The sequence below is a fragment of the Heteronotia binoei genome, chromosome 8 (assembly GCF_032191835.1).
Source record: "Heteronotia binoei isolate CCM8104 ecotype False Entrance Well chromosome 8, APGP_CSIRO_Hbin_v1, whole genome shotgun sequence".
Taxonomy (NCBI): domain Eukaryota; kingdom Metazoa; phylum Chordata; class Lepidosauria; order Squamata; family Gekkonidae; genus Heteronotia; species Heteronotia binoei.
In genome coordinates this window covers 71,311,617-71,329,407 of record NC_083230.1, presented here as the reverse complement: position 1 = coordinate 71,329,407, position 17,791 = coordinate 71,311,617, and the positions used below count along the sequence as shown (strand labels likewise).

At 41.2% G+C, this 17,791-nt stretch overlaps 1 protein-coding gene across 1 annotated transcript in view; it reads right to left on the bottom strand.

Moving 5' to 3' along the window:
• Positions 1-17,791, bottom strand: part of CFAP54 (cilia and flagella associated protein 54) — a 330,085-nt gene that overhangs the window by 280,957 nt on the left and 31,337 nt on the right. Inside the window, exons 11-16 of the mRNA XM_060244423.1 lie at positions 10,017-10,129; positions 9,749-9,920; positions 8,994-9,070; positions 5,057-5,191; positions 3,266-3,416; positions 106-173 (exon numbers count right to left, since the gene is read on the bottom strand). Of these exons, the coding sequence (XP_060100406.1) occupies positions 106-173; positions 3,266-3,416; positions 5,057-5,191; positions 8,994-9,070; positions 9,749-9,920; positions 10,017-10,129 (716 nt within the window). The remainder of the gene's footprint in view (positions 1-105; positions 174-3,265; positions 3,417-5,056; positions 5,192-8,993; positions 9,071-9,748; positions 9,921-10,016; positions 10,130-17,791) is intronic.

Sequence of the window (17,791 nt, the reverse complement as noted above, 5' to 3'; positions counted from 1 at the left end):
ACAACTAAAACAGTGGCAGTTTACACTACCATCCCAAGTGTGTTTACTATATTAAAAAATATATCTATTATTATTCATGTGCTAAAAAGAAAAAAAAAACTATACCTGCATCAATGAAGGCATACCTCCAATACAGAATTCTGATATTGCTACAGTGTCAATTTTTTCTCTTGCTACAGAAGGAAAACACAAGTAATTAAGGGAGCCCTGTACTAAATATATTACATTAATATTAACCACCAATACCGTGAAAACTGAAGACTCTGGTAATGATGAAGTCCTTTGTTTCTTAATCTGATTTCCACAACTGTTTATCTTTTCCAGAATCTTAAACAGTAGCTTAATGCATGCAGCTCAAAGTTAATTATTTTTATTTATCTGTTTTTCTTCCATGCCACAGAGCTCAAAGCAACATATCACTCAAAGAGTCACAATGTTTTAACCACTCAGCAATAAGGCAATATGAACAGAAAACAGCCACCACCCACCATTTGCAATCATACTACTCAAACAGCTTCAGTCAAGAATTCCACTTCATAGATGCACCTAAAACAAGCAAACTTCAGCAGAGGACAAAGTACTACAGATCACTGCATGACCCTGTATTACCTCGCCACGCAACATATAAAATGTCCTGCTCTTTTATGTGGCATTTTTGGACCTAGCTGCTGCATTTGATAACTGCTGACAGAGACAGACTTTGGCATAAACCTGTACATACAAATACAGACAAATGTTTCCTTTTTTTCCAGAACCCTCTGAACCCTTGTTAAGATAACAGCACATAAATTATGCAAACACACTGACCCAAACAGATGTCACACATCCAGAGAAAAGAGAAGAACTTTACTAAGAAAGAATATTCAAGATGAAAGTGAGGCTAGTGGAGAAGATCGTAAAAGGAATGAAATTCAATACTAATGAGGGAAAGAAGAAATGGAATCCTAATGCAGCTAGCTAAACTTTTTCCTAGTCTGTTAGTTCAGTATTAAAGCAGGGGTGTCAAATATGCAGCCCACGGGCCGTATTTGGCCCCTGAAGGACTGGTATTTGGCCTAGGAGCAACTGACTGTCTCCTGTGTCATTCTCCTGGCTGCTACTGCTGCTACTGCTGCTGTGCAGAAAAGCCTCTCTGAGTGGGAAGGAAAAAGAAAGTGCATGTCCATGCACAAGAGAAAAGCTCCCCCACTCTTCTTGCTTCCTCCACTGGGGCTGCTCCTGCATTGCCAAGCCTGTCTTCCCTTGATTGGGAGGTGGAAAGAAAGGGAGTCCTATGGGACTTCCAAGACCACCAAAGTTGTATTCCAGGTATAAGCTTTCCTGTGCATTCGCACTTCAGGGGAGAGATTCTTCTGATAAGTCTTGCTCTGCTGTTTACTTTGAGTCTCGATTACACATACACACATATTAAAAAAGGAAGGGAGGCAGGGAAGAGATGCATCTGGGATAAGGGGGATTAAAGGGAAATTATTTTGGCTTATTCTGAAAGGGTTTTTTTTTTTTTAAAAAAAAATAGATCTCTATGTGCATATTTGGGATTTTATTTTCTTTCAAAACTTTGTTTAGCAATTACAACACCTGGATTGGATTACATGGTTTAATGAATGGAAATAGATGACTAAGTATTTAAAAACACATTTATGGTTTAATATATTCCAGTTAAACATGTGATCTCCCTCCCCTCCCACCTCACAGGCTGCCTTTCTTCATATTAAACGCTCCCAGCCCCCCAGTTTAAAAAACATTTTATTATCGTCACTAGCTGTCACTGGATTTTGTCCAGTCTGAAAGCGACAATTAATTTTACTTGGAGAGATCCCCTTTCAGTTCTCACAGATAAAAATAATAATAAAAGAAACATAACAGCACAGTTTGCAATCTTTATTAGGGAAAGAGAGCACGAGTCCAGTAGCACCTTAATGTCTAATTGTGACAGGTTTCATGAATCACTGCTCACTTCTTCAGGAACAGCTAGAATGTGAGCTTATCTGTCTTTATATCTTGGAGAGTGAAGTCATTTCAGATGCCAAATAACAATTGCAAACACTGGTAATGAGAGAAGAAACCTAGGTCCCAATTCAGCCCAGGAGGATGCATTGAGCTTCATTATCAGTTGCAATTTAGCAGTCTCTCTTTCCAATTTCCCTCTGAAATTCCTTTGTAAGAGAACTGCTACTCTTAGGTCAGCAACTGAATGTCCTGGAAAGTTAAAATATCCCCCCCCACACACACACACTGGTTTTTGAATGTTGTGGTTTCTTGTTGCTGTAGAAAGAGTAAGAGTCCAGTAGCACCTTGAAGTCTAACAAAATCTGTGACAGGGTATGAACTTTCATGAGACACTGCTCACTTCTTCAGACTTATGTCTATTTATTCTTTCCATCCTCCTGGACCAAACTGAGACCTAGGTTTCCTGTCTCATTACCAATGATATCCCCATGCTTACTAGCCCTCTGCATATCACACCTAATCCAATCAATCCTATTGCCATTTCAAATCTGAAATCATCTTTATAAAGTTTATATCTCTGGAACCTCATGTTACATTTTATGGCACACATGGTCTGGCCCTACAAAGTGACATTTATGTCAGATCCAGCCTTCATAACAAATGAATTCAACAACTCTGCTTCAAAGTCTACTGGAGCAGAGCTTCTATACCCTTAATCCTGGGTAGACACCCAGGATAGTCTTTTTGCATGCTCTGTATGCAAGGTTTTTGTGATTTGGGATTTTCAGACAGGTGGCAAAACTTGGATTTCTCAGATTGAACCGGGGGAGGAGGTAGATATGGACAGTAGCTATTTTCCCACTTGAGGAGGAAAATAACCAATTGTCAGTGATCACTTCTGAGGAAGATGGTAGAGATTTTGACATGTCCCCATTACATAAATAGCTGGAAGTCAAAAGACTTCCAGGAAGAGTTAAGAATCTCTGAGGAACATTCCATGAAAAGCAGATGTTTACAAAGTGAGGAGAATATGCAAAAAATGAGAGAAATTACTGGGAGTATATAGTGGGGTTACCGTAACAAATTCATAAAGAAAAACAGACAACATTAAAGTACAAAGAAACAGAAGGAACACCAGGCTGTCAAACACAATAAAATGCACATTGCCATATTGGCTTATGGTTTGTTTTCTACAAGTTAACTTTAAAGAATATACAATGAATTTTCATGAACAATCTCTTCTACTATGCCCAGATGATGTTATGAAAATAAAACTCAGTATCATCTACAAGCAACTGTCTTCTTAAACAGATACCTGATAGGCTTTCAGATTTGAGTGTGTAGTCTGCTGTATTCTCTAACACTTCAGTTAGACGTAAGACAACATCAGCCATCACCACAGCATTAGAATCTCCAAAGTTAATTGTTTGAATTACTTCATTAAGCATATAAAGTATATGAACCCACTAAAGAGGGGAAAAAGTAATTTTAAAATGTGTTTCATCACAAAATACACATATATGCGCATGGATTATGCCCTCCTTTCACACAATGAAGGATTTGTCAGTAAACATCTGGTAAACTAACCTAAATTGCACAAACAAGCTTTTTGTAACATGAGTATGAAATTTTGGACAGGGAATTGTGACAAACAGATAAGAATGAAAAAGGAAGTTTAAACTGCCATTGGGCCCACAAACTAGGAGAAACTAGGGGTTTTAGCCAATGGGGCAAGTAATCTGTGCACAGGGTGGTGAGGGTAATCTCTAGTCTACACAATACACCTAAGAGAAGAAAACTGCTTACCAATATGTTTTGCCAATCTAAAATAAACTCTTGTGGTATAACCCACTCAGCTCACCATAGACTGACAATCCAGATTGGATTGCATATATTTAAAAAAGTTACTTGTTGGATACAGCAGATAATGTGATTCCTATAAATCCTGAAAATTTCCTCTTTAGGAATCTCACATTCCCATCAACAATGCAATCTTCAGAATCTGGAAGCCCCAAATTACTCACACAAAACTACTACACCACTCTCAGAGGATGAAGAACCAGGCCTTCAATTCCACTTAGGACACCTTCATCCATACCATGCCCATCTAAGACATTATTCAATACCCATTTCACCAAGGTCACCACTATAGTTGCACTGCAAAAAAATTCACATTCACAAAGATGCAAGGTGCTCAACTGACTACTCAGGCATTCACCCTTTAAAAAAATTCAGCCACTCATGCATGTGTAACATTTGTTTGGCAAGACTGTCACTATTGCTGGGTGAGTGGGTGTCAATGTGGTAGATGAGGTTCAATGTGGCCAAGTGCAAAGTAATGCACATTGGAGCCAAAAATCCTAACTATAAATACAAGTTGATGGGGTGTGAACTAGCAGAGACTGACCAAGAGAGAGATCTTGGAGTCGTGGTAGATAACTCACTGAAAATCTTGAGACACTGTGAATGCAATAAAAAAGGCTAATGCCATGCTGGGAATTATTAGGAAGGGAATTGAAAACAAGTCAACCAGTATCATAATGCCCCTGTATAAATCGATGGTGCAGCCTCATTTGCAGCACTGTGTATAATTTTTGTCACCGCACCTCAAAAAAGATATTATAGCATTGGAAAAAAGTACAGAAACAGGCAACTAGAATGATTCAAGGTTTGGAACAATTTCCCTATGAAGAAAGGTTAAAACGCTTGGGGCTCTTTATATACTCCTGAACCTGTACCTGTCATTACTTCAGAAAATACTTTCCTGGGGGCATCTGCTTTGGGGAACTGTAACTCAGACCCTATAAATCCAATCCTTACCAAACTGGGACAGTAGCTTGAGGAGACTCAGCTGGAGATCACCTGTAAGTTTGGTGCCTCTAGAATGCCATGGGGAAGCATTCTACTGCATCACAAACCAAACTGATTTGGAGGCTAAACATTCATGATAGTTTGTGGTTTGCAAACCCAGTATGCCATGAACCATGAGCTAAACAACAGTTTCCCAGATTGTGCCCATCTCTATAACACAATAAACAACTGTAGATGAGTAGGCAAATGACATGCAGTTTACCCTCCTCAACATACATTTATAATAAAAGATTACCTTGGAGGTTTGATATTTACGAGCAGCCTTTAAGTAGTTGTTTCCACTCACTAAGATCTTCTGAATTGCTGTCTTACATCTTTGCCACAAAAACATTGTTGCATCTATTACCATTTCTTTGTCTGGCAGGAGGCCCTGAGGAAAAAGTATTTTTTTCAACAGTTTCATAAGCAAGTACTGTTTAATTGGCCATGGTAGAATACAGACAACAAAAAGAAGGGAGAAAACCTCTATAATAGGAAAAAATGTTTGGTCTGACATTTTTATACTTTCATTGAGGTATTTATATCCAACTTGCCAAACCTTTTCATGGTTATCTTTTTAGAGTACATAATATATCTTTAATAGACTTGGATGCATGTTTATTTCGCATACTTGATAACCTCTGGTGTGTTTTGCATATCTCCCTTTTTTCCATGGTAAAATATACACATCATTTTGTATTTTGCCATTTTTAAAAGCCTAGTCCTTGTATAACTTTAGAATTGTGGTTATTCCTTATATGGTTACAGGCCATGCATGTGTGAAATGGAAACATTCCATTGGAGTAGTAGTTGACATGTTTACTTGTCATTCACCATTGCTCACCTCCAGGAACCAATGGCATTGGCAGGGAGAACCATGACTCTCCCTCCAACTGATTTTCCCTTTTGCTCTGAAACAGCTTCAATTTATTTCTATATTTAAACAATTTATATCCTACCTTATCTCCTTAGATTCAAAGCAGCTTATAAAGCAACAATAAGATAAACGCATTTAACCAATGTAAAAGTCCATCAGCAAGATAAAAGCACACAACAGAAAACTGCCAGATCTGCCTCCAATTTACTCCCCTCCCCCACCAAATGCCCTATGACATATAACTTACTACCAAGACAACAATAAAACCAACAAAAGGTTGTCACTTTTAAACCAAACACTGGCTGGCAACCTGAAACTATTAGTTTTATCTGTAGAACTGAAACGGGTAAATTTGCTACCACTTAAAGCTTTGGATAATTAAATTAAGAGTCTGGATACATTTTTAAATTTGACTTTTAAGATAGATGCGGTTGCTATGAAGGCTTTTCTTCAGAGTCATGTAGCTTGAAAACAGCACTGCATATGGCCAGCCTAGCTAGGCTGATCCATCTCACTGTAACTCAAAACTAGATTACCATAACACTCTTTATAAGCAACTGGCTCTGAAAACAACTGAGAAATGTCAGTTAGTATAAAATGCAGCTGCTATTGTTAACATATAGTTAGCAAAATCAGCTATATTAAACCAAGATGTTAACACACCTTCATTTGCAGCTGTTTATTATTTCCAAAGTCAATTAAAGGTGCTGGTTTTAACCTTTAAAATGGTCTGGAACCTATTTATTTATTATTTTATTTAATACATTATTAGCTGCCTTTCTCCCTCACAGAACTCAAGGTGGCTTGCAATACAAACAAAATGCTACAAAAACACAATAAAACAACTATTATAAAACTCATTAAAGTCACAGTTTAAAAACTCCAATTAGTACTACTAATAATGAAAGCTAAATCAATCAAAATGCAGGTCCCAAAAAAACTGCCTACAACTGTCTCCTGAAGACTGACAAGGAGGGGTCAGGCACACCTCCATGGAGAGGTAGTTCCATAACTGTGTGGAAGCCACAGAAAAGTTCTTCTCTTGCATACCCACCAAATGAGCATCTTTAATCAATGGGAAAGTCAGGAGGGCATCTCGTCACAATGTTAATTCCCAGGCAGGAATTTATGGGAGAAATCTGATCTATGTAGAACAAAACCAACACCTTGAATTGAGCTCAGGAGAGCACTGGTAGCCAGTGTAATTCTTGTAGTACTGCAGACATATGCTCCTCATAGCTGGTTCTGACCAGCAGTCTGTCTGCAGCATTTTGAACTAGCTGCAGCTTCCAAACATGCTTTGAGGGCAAACCCAAGTAGAAAGCACAGCAATAGTCCAGCCTAGATGTAACTAAGGCATGCATTACTGTGGCTAGATCTGACTGACCCAGGAACGTGTGCAGCTGACGCACCAGCCAGAGCTGGGCAAATGCAGTCTAAGCCATAGCAGCCACCTAGATTTCAAAGGTGACTGCTGTGCAAAGCAGCACTTGCAAGCTGTGAATTCTACTTTTCAAGGGAAGCATAACTCCATCCAAAACGGGAGATCTGAAGTCACTGGTCTGCCTTTCTAGTAACCCAGCGAACTTCCGTCTAGTCAGGATTAAGTTTCATTTTGCTCACCCTCACCCAGACCTACGTACTTTGCTGGACCACTTCTCATATAAGTCCTCAAGAACACAACACTTGTCAAAACAATACTGAGAAAGGTTAGCTTAGTTTCAGCGCACAATTCACAGTTTCAGCTAGAAAAGTGTGGGAAATGTCATCTCTGGCTATCTTTAGGAAAAATAAAAGTCTGAATTATTTTAAAGGCATTTTGGAAACTTACCTGCTGCTGTGCTAATTGTTTGAGTCTATTTTTTTGTTTCAATGTATATGGTATTAGTTGTGTATCTGGAAACTGCTTTAAATTTAAGGCAGAAAAGTAGTATAAAATATTTTAAAGAAATAATTTACTTTTTTTAATAAAAGAAAACAAACAGGTGGTCTTTCTTCCTTGGCAATTAGCATTCCAGAAAACTCAAATGGCCTTTAAACCCTACAAGCCCCCTTCTCTGCAAGGCATGAACTGCTGCTACACCATTTCTGGGGATAAATTCTAGTTTCTTTAGTACTTTCTTTAGTACTAACTAGGGATGGACATGAAACAAACTATGAACCATGATAGGTGCATGAATCAGGCTCGTTCATGATTTGTTTTCAAACCAGTTCATGAGAAAGTAATTCCTACAAATCTTTCTGAAACTTCTCTGGAGGTCTGTTAAGTTCAGGAAGGCTTCATTCCTTCCCTTCAAATCTTGGCTACCCCAGGCAACCCCCAGCTGCAGGGCTCCTGGAAAGCCAAGGGAAGACTGTTGAAACTGCCTTCCCTCCTGGGATCAGCTTCCCTAGGCATCCCACCACCACCGGGCACTTGGGGAAGCCAAGAAGAGGCTGTTTAAACTGCCCCCCTCCATACCTCAGCTTCCTTAGGTCTCCTGCAGTCATGGGTGCTTGGAGATGCCAAGGGGAGGCAATTTAAACTGTCCACCTCCGTGCCTCAGCTTCCCTAGACACCCAGTAGCTGTGGGGTGCTTGGGAAAGCTAAGGAGAGGCAATTTAACCTGCCTTCCCTCCCCAGATTGGGTTCACCAGGCACTCTACAACTGCAAAGCACTTGGGGAAGCCGATCTAGAGACAGGAGGCGTTTAAACTGCTCCCACCCCATGCCTCAGCTTCCCTAGGCATTCTGCCTGCTCTGGAGTCCAGCTGGGGAAGGGAAGGGAGAGCGGGTCAGTTTCACTCCCCTGGGCTTCAAAGTCCAGGGGAGTTAAACTGACCTGTTCTCCATCCCCTTCGCTCCCCCAGTTTGGCTGTGGAGGACCTACTGGGGAAAGGAAGGGAAGGGAGAACTGGTTAGTTTCTGTTCACTGAAACCGACCATGCCCAAGTGGAAGTGAGCTCTAAAGCCATTTAAATGCCTTGGAGTTCACTGGGGACCAGACAAACTGGATGAACAACAAACCACAAAACAGTTTGGGCAATCAAATTAACCATAAATGAACATGAATCGCTATTTTCCAGGTTCATGTCCATCCTTAGCACGAACATCTGTTCTCCTGCTTGCAGTTGGAAGTATTTTTTAAGCTGTCTGCTTTCTTTGGAAGAGTTATGCTGCCTTCTAGGGTGTTAAAAAAAAGAGAGATTTCAACTTTCTAAAACTGATATAATATTTATATACTAGTTTTTGTTACATCTATCTTATTTACATTTTAATTTATTGAGCATGTGACCACCAAATACTTCATACACAAACGGTCACAACTTACTATACCTCTTTACAGATGCAAGAATACAGCGTCCTTGCCAATCGAAAAAGATCATCAGTAGTTTCTCCAGCTTTTCCTGATGCTTGTTCAGTTGTAATTTGATGACAGAGGAGGAAGGGGGGAATTATTTGATTTAAAACAGTCCATTTCATAAAACACAATTTAAATTAAATATACCTATATCAGCTATGATTTCAACATATGAAGTAAGAGTAGTGAAAATAAAGCCATTATTATCCATTGATAATATTTAAAGATGGCAGAGAAAATGTGACGAGTTAAATTCTTCAAAAATTATTATTTTTAAGTGTTGGGTGAAATTAAAATACATCCCTTGCATACAAAAAATATACATAAAATAGTAATTCCCTCTACTCTTCTCCCTGAAAAATAGCAGTCAAACTGTATTCTTTAAATGGGATATAAATGAACAGATCCATCCAAAATTTAGTGTAACAACAAATAAAGTATACAAGATTTGAATAATAATTGATGTACTGATACAATGTCACATGGACTAATACAACAGCACTTCAGCAGCATTACACTAACAACTGTAATTGTAAATACTGTAGATTTAAGGGTTTTAGTCACATTTGGGGAAATATCAAGACTAAGGTATTATTTTTTATTACAATACAAAAAACCATAGAAAGTACTTTATAAAAATGTTCTCCTGATCTTGTACTAAAATCTCATAATGAAGCCACTAACTAATATTAATTCTTTCAGCTAACAGATAGATATAACGACAACACACCTTGAAATGCAATGGATTTTCTCCGTGAACCTCGAGCAAAAAATACATCTTTGATATTATTTTCTTGGACACACAAATTATGCCTTGGTTTTCTTGGAGACAGTAAAGACTGCATTATAAGAAGTAATTTGAGTTCTGCTTCTGCCTTCTTCCATAATGAATTATCTTGACTCTAGTAAATATTTATAGAAATAAAGAGATTTTTATATGGGCCTCAATTTATTGAAAAATGCAAATTAAATTATTTTGATGCATTACATTAGGTTACCTTAATAAAGGTAAAAAACAATCCAGCTGTTTGATCAAATGCATCCCATTCTTCATAGCTGAAAGCCATCTTCATAAACCTCAAGGCAGCTTCTGCAGTAACAGTATTCTTCCCTACAGTCATAATGCAAAATGTCGAAAAATTAGGAAAATTGGAAAAAATGTGGAAAAATTAGGAATGCAAAACATAATGCATTTTAGCAACAAAACTGAGTTAATCTACTAAATTATTTAACATTGTAAACCAGTTACATGCCACCTGTGCCTCTCTTAAACACAGTTTCCCATGGCACCCGCCCTGTCAGCAATTTTTATTTTTATTTATTTTAAAATAGGGATAATTTTATTATTTTTATGGTTATGGCCCAAAAATAAAGCTAACAGCTCTATTTTTAAAAACACAGCACAACTTGTCCATGATAATAATACAGAGGTTATGGAAATGTAGTGGTTCTGTGAATGAGGCCCAGTCAATATAGGTAGCTGACGCAGATGACATTACATTATTTGTTTCAAATCTTCTTCGTTCCCTTCCCGAGATACACAAAATTCTGCATAAATTTGGGGCAATTTCTGGGCTCTATATCAACCTCTTGAAATCTGAGATATATCCTATTTCAGTATCTCTTGCAATTATATTAAACAAAAAACAGGTTGCTTACCTGTAACTGATGATCTTCGAGTGGTCATCTGTGCAGTCACACACATGGGGGGTTTTCCCGCTGGAACGAACCCGACCTCGGAGAATTTAAAGCTAGTCTAGGCATTTATTTTGGTGCACATTCCCTCCCACTCTGGGAAGAAGGCATCCACTGTGCATGCCTGGAGCGAGGGGAAGCGCTCCACCCACCCAGTTTCTTCTAGCCGCTGCATAGAGGAATCTTAAATGTAAAACGTAGCAGAAAAAACCAGCAGTGGGGAAGGCTGGGCGGGCATGTGTGACTGCACAGATGGCCACTCAAAGATCATCAGTTATAGGTAAGCAACCTGTTTATCTTCATCGTGGTCTCTGCACAGTCCCACACATGGGTGACTGGTAAGCTGAAGTGCACGGAGGTGGGTGCTGGTTCTGTAAAGGAGCGGCATAGATTATATATGCATATAGACACCAAAAAAACATTATTGTACTTACAGGTGAAGAGACTGCAGGTTTCAATCAAAGATAGAGCGAAGTACAGCTTGTCCGAAGGACACTTCTCACCGTGCACGAACATCTAAGGCATAGTGCGTGGCGAATGTCGATGTAGAAGACCCGACTGCAGCAGCACAGGTGTCTTCGATCGGTACGCCCCTGGAGAAAGCCGAGGACGTAGAGAGAGCTCTATGGAATGGGCTCGTAAATGTTCAGGTATAGGCTGTTTAGCTAGTTGATAGCATAACAATAGCAGCCACAAGCCATGTATAGAAATTATTTGCCCTTGTTTATGAGTCCCATAGGCTACGAAAAGTCTCAAGTGCTTACGAAAAGGGCTTGTTCTATCAACATAGTAAGCAAGGGCCCGACGTACGTCAAGATTGTGTAAAGTTCGTTGGCCCATGTCACTAGGATTCTGGAAAAAGGAAGGTAAAGTGGTCGGTTTTCCTAGATGTTAAGGTGAAACGACCTTTGGGAGAAAGGTTGGATCAGGATGCAGAACCACTCTGACATGGTGAAAGAGTATAAGGTGGGTCTGTCCAGAAAGCACAAACATTGCTTGCTCTTTTGCCAGATGTAAGTGCCACCAACAGTGCTGTTTTCCATGACAAAAGATCCAGTGGTATAGATGCCATTGGCTCAAAGGGAGGTTTTATTAGTTAACTTAAGACAAGAGATAAACTCCATGTCGGTTGAAGTTGTCGAATTGGGGGTCTTAGGTGCAGAATGCCCTTGAGGAATGATTTTGCAGCAGGATGAGAAAACACCGTGCGTCCTTCGATATGTGGATGGAAGGCTGAAATGGCGGCCAAATGACCTTTCAAAGAGGAGTAAGCAAGACCGGAGTTGGAGAGAGATAAGGTGTATGACAGACTTTGATCTATAGAAGATGATGTAGGTAAGAAATTGTGCTGGGCAGCATATTGAGTAAACCGTTTCCATTTCAGAGAATAAGACCTTCTGGTGGATGGTTTTCTGGCATTCAATAGAACGTGTTGAACTTCTGCAGGAAAATCTAAAAACTGATCCTCCAAGCAATTAGTCGCAGGAGTCCTGGATCGTGATGTAGGACCTTGCCATTCTGTTGAGAAAGAAGGTCCCAAGTTTGAGGGAAGCAATGAAATATGCTGTTGGAGAGAAGAAGTGTGGTGTGTGACAGAATTGGAAGGGTTAATAGAAAAGCTAAGGACTCAGGGAGTCTGAGTCATGTGATCTGAGGGTGGGGGCTGGAGTCCTCGGAACTCTCAGGATGAGTGAGTGACAGATAACGTCTGGAGAGTCAACGGTCAGCAACAGTCAGGGGGAGACAGTGGAATTGGGCAGTTTATGGTCAGCAGGAGAGCTGAAGAGAGAGCTGATACAGAGAGCTGTGAAGAGACTTCTGGTGAAGTGAAGCTTGCTGTTAGCTCTGTGGAGACAGCCAGGTGGCTGAGAGTGACAATCAAGTGTCACAGTGAATGACCTGAGTGGTCACAGAAATATTTACACTACTCTTAAGAACTTACAAGGTTGCTGAGGGAGAGATGTGGGTCTGAGGGAGTCAGGAGGGCTGGGAGCAGACACACCAGTCGACTCGCGAGACCAGACACATAAAGCCCAAGAGGCCAACCTAATTAGAGTTTGGAGAGTGAAGAATATAAGAACTGTGGACCCTGAGATACCTCAGTGAACCTCTGTATTGTAAAGCCTGAACTGTTTAGCAACTGTTATTCATCCAAGATACAAAATAGCCTATGTAAATGCATCCCTTTCCCTCAGCTGAAGACTGCGTGTAAATAAAAATCTGTGGTTAACTGTTAAGTTCTCTGGTGCCTGAGTATTTGGAATCAGCAGCAAATCAGCAGTGGTCCCCTACATACATAGTTATCCGTCTATCTGAAAATAAAAGAGAACCCCGAAGAGACAAGAAATCCTTATTATACCCACCCCCTTTACTCAGTAGTCGTGAGGTAAAACCAGAAGGAAGAAACAGAGGCTGCAAGAGGGGCTGGGGTCGCCATAAGTCGCCTTAAGTGGTGCGGGGTGGTTATATGGTGAACCATGGTTAACGGAGCCACCAGGGTGTTATTAGTATGCAATTGGTCTGATCTAACTGAATCTTTTGGAGCGTTCTCATTATTAGTGGAATGAGTGGAAAGAGGTAATGAAGCGGTCCTTTCCATTGGTGAAGAAAAGCATCTCCCGCAGAATGAGTGGAAGAGGGACCTCGCATATAAAAATGTGTGCATTGGGCATTGTCTGGTGAAGCAAATACATCTATGACTGGGACTCTGAACATTTTGAACATTGGTTGGAGATAAGATCATTTGAGTGTCCATTCGTGATCGTTCACGAGTTGGCGACTTAGAGTATCCGCTTGGATATTTTGGATCCCAGGTAGATGTACAGCTGTCAGATGTATGTTGTGGGCAATGCTCCAATGCCAAAGAGCTAGAGCTCTCTTGCACAGACAGGTAGATGCAGTACTTCCTTGTCGGTTGATACAGAACACAGTCGCAACACTGATGTGACTTGAATGTGCAGACTGTGAAGAGATGGCAGAAAAGATTTGAGTGCTCTGTGGACCGCCAGGAGTTCCAGACAGTTGATATGGAGGGATTTCTCATAGGCTGTCCACTGTTCCTGCACTGTTAGGGTGTCGAAATGGGCTCCCCAACCCCATCTCAAAGCGTCTGTCGTGACAATGGCTGATGGAGGTGATCTCAGGAATGGCATTCCTGCCAGAAGGTGATCTTCTATTGTCCACTATTCCATTGCTGGAAGAATGTTATGTGGAGCTATTAGTAGGGTTCGTTGACGTTGACGGTGTGGATGGAATGACTGAACGAACCACAATTGTAGGGGTCTCATGCGAAGCCTTGCATGACAGAGGACAGAAGTCGTAGCCGCCATAAGACCCAGCATGCGTTGGAAGGTGAGAGCTGTCTGGGTTGGGTGAGATATGATGGCATTGGCTAAGGTCTGAATATTGTGAACTCTGTCTGCCGGCAGACAGGCTTTGTGCGTTATCGTTGATAGGCGTATGCCTATAAATTGGATGTCCTGTGTCGGAACAAGATGGGATTTTTGGAGGCTGACTTGTAGGCTTAGAGAAGATAGGAGTGTAAGCGTGGTCGAAATGTCCTGTTGAAGCTGCTCTTGGGATTGAGCCACAATGAGCCAGTCTTCTATGTACGCGTATATGGAAATTTTCCATTGACGTAGTCACGCTGCCACCACCGCCATGCACTTGGTGAAGACCCTTGGTGCTGTTGATAGCCCAAAGGGAAGAGCCCAGAACAGATAGTGATTGTTCCCAACAGCGAACCTTAGGAATCTTCTGTGGCAATGGGTGATGGTAAGATGGAAATAAGCGTCTTGGAGGTCTATGAGTGCCATCCAAGCGTTTCTGGGAATTAGAGGGAGAATAGACTGCAGGGTGATCGTGCAAAATTTTTTGTATCGGATGTGATGGTTGAGTTCGCAAAGGTCCAGTATTGGACGTTGCCCTCCATCCTTCTTTGGGACCAGAAAATATTGGGAGTAAAACCCTGTGCGATGGTATTGAGGCGGTACTGGTTCTATGGCTTCCTTGGCCAGCAAGATAGCAATCTCTTCCTGAAGAGGTAGAGAAGGAGGGGTAGGTATGAAACGATGGTGCTTCGGGGGCAAAGCAAACTCTATGGTGTAACCCCTGTGGATAATTGCCAGGACCCATGAATCCGTTGTTATGGATTCCCACATGGGGGAAAAGGGAAGCAGCATTGTTGTACAGGAATGAGGATGATGTATCAGTGGTGGTGGTGGCATCAGCAAGTCAAAGAGACTGTTTCGTGGCCATAGCCGCTTTTTTGGTCGACTATGGTCATGGACGCTGATGGAATGGTTGCTTGGCCGGAGGAGCTTTTCGTTTCCAATAATCAGCTTGCCTGGGGGAACGGGGACGCTTGTAGAAGGGTGTTTTCCATCCTCTTTGCCTGTTAGTTTCAGTTTGCTGCTGGTTAACCCCTAATCTCTTGGCTCTCTCTCTGCTGTCATCTACTGTGGTTAAGATGTCATCAGTGGTTGCGTTAAATAAACCTTGGCCATCAAAAGGCAAATCTTCTATCTTAAACTTTATATCAGGTTGAAGTGATGATGAACGAAGCCAAGCATGTCTGCATAAGGCAATGGAAGTAGCCATGGTTCTTGAAGAACAAGCCACCGCATGCCGTACTGAGTTGATTTGTTGCTTACTCACACGGTTAAGTTCTTGCAGTATCTTTGAAGCTTGCTTTTGTGAGGTTTCAGGTAAGGATGGAACTAGTGCATTCAATTGGGATGATAAATTGAAAGAAAAGAAATTGAAAGAAAATAGGCTAAATAATTATGAATTTTGGATGTAGCGGTGGAAAGGGAGTAGAGCTTTCTGCCCAATGTATCCAACGTCTTTCCTTCTTTCTCTGGCGGAACAGGGTGACGTGTCTGCTTTGACTTTGAAGAGGAATGGACAATCATCGAATTTGGAGCAGGGTGACTAAACAAAAATTTCAAATCTGGTGCATGTGTTTTGTATAAGGACTCAATACGTTTGGACGTTGGTGGAACTGATGCCGGCTTATCCCAAGCTTCCTTCAATGCTTCTAAATGGATAGGTAGCATTGGTAAGAAGGATCCTGCAGGCAAGTCAGCATGGACCAGGTCACAGACCACGCCCAATACCCTCGGCAACTCTGTGGTTAGTTTTATGTTGAGTGTGTTTGCCATGTTAGTGAGTAGATCCAGATAAGCCTTGGATCCCTCAGATTGAGATAGGTCAACTGGTTTTGTAATGTCAGATGCCGGTGATGTTGGAGACGAGACTGAATGTGATGACTTAGAGTTTTCAGCTTCAGAGTCCTCTTGGACTTCTACTGGAGTCGAGGGTCTGTCAAGCACCGGTGTTGTCACAGTTAGAGGTTTTGTCACCACGGTAGCTTTGTCTGAATGCATGGTATGTTTGGATGTCGAGGGAGCCGGCGATGTCTGCTTTGGTTCCTGACGGTGTCGATAGTAGGCTTCGTCCTGGTACCAGTGATGAGGGTATCCAACGTGTTTGTAACGATGAGCTTCTTCTCAATGGCGAGGTTGATAAGATTCCTCATGGTATCAAGGTTGGTCTTCCTCACGGTACCAAGGTTGGTCATGGTCACCCTGACGGTACCGAGGTTGGTCACAGTACCTATGTCAGTATTCAATGGATGGACATCTAGAAAGTCTGTAATAGTGATGCCATTATGGAGATGGCGACCGAGATCTGGACTGGCTGTAAGAGTAGTATCGATCTCTATGTCGACTTGGAGATCTTTTCGGTACCGACAGGCCAGAGATTCCCAATGGAGTGGGGAGACAGCAGAATCCTTAAATGCTCTTGCTGCCGACACCTCTCGAAATGAATGCACCTCGAGAAGGTTGGCTCTTTGTTGGACTCGAGGTGATGGTTCCATAGACTCCGTGGCTAAGATGTCTTCAGGCAGGGACTCGTGAATGGATGGTGACTGGGATCAAATCCGTATGATCTCGTCAGCAATCACATCAGTGGGCATCGAAAGTTCTGGTGGAACAATTGGTGCCATAGATTTCAATACCGAGGTTTTCGATGCCGAGGTTGTAGTCATGGTGTCAGAAGCTCTAGGATCCGACTGGGTCCTCGAAGTCGACTTCGATGTTTTTGACTCCTGCTGTCGCTTTAACGACTGTTCCAAGTGATGCTTTTTCTTGGAGTCGTCCGACTTTTAAGTATGCTTGCTGGACTTAAGCTTACTGGGAGCCGATGCCACTGAAGCTGCCAGTTTCGCCACGTCCCTTTGCGGGGTCATGGAAGGCGGCGAACTTTGGGACCCAGAACCGTGGGACATCAGAGGCCGCAATGAAGATTCTAAAAGGTGACTCTTCAGCCTCGTGGCGCGGTTTTTTCTTGCCTGTTTCCCGAATGTCCTGCATCACTTCATCCATGAGCACAGTGTGATATATTTTTAAGAGCGATGGTGCATCTATGGAATTCCTCTTGTTCTGGATATCATATGATTATTTTTATATATATATATATATATATATATATGGCTTTTTTTCTGGCAGGAGCTCCTCTGCATATTAGGCCATGACCCCTGATGTAGTCAATCCTCCTGGAGCTTACAGTAGACCCTATACTAAAAGCCCTCTAAGCTCTAGGAGCATTGGCTACATCAGGGGGCGTGGCCTAATATGCAGAGGTGCTCTGTATGAAATTTTAATAAAGTTGTTTATTGGGGGGGCAGGGGGAAACTTCAAACTTCAATAAACGATGAATGAGATATTAGAATAACATCAGAGGCACAAGCTCCAATATTGCATACTTCTACCACCCATAATGGAAGATTTACAACATGCAAAACTGTTGTTCAGTTCAGTTCAGTTTATTATTACAGTCATTGACCAGAACATTTTAGTTATCTAGAACAACCTTAAAAGTATCTTATAAAAAGTCCCACAAAGAATCTGCACATTACGATTTGATGACTTGAGGGTTATAAGGGCTTTGCGTAAAAAAAGACCTGAGGATTTTGAGTAAAAAAAGAACTTAAAAGATTATTATTTAACCCTTCAAACTATTTTTAAAAGTCACTTTAAAATTTGTTAAAAGGTTTACAGTTTGGCCTATTTGT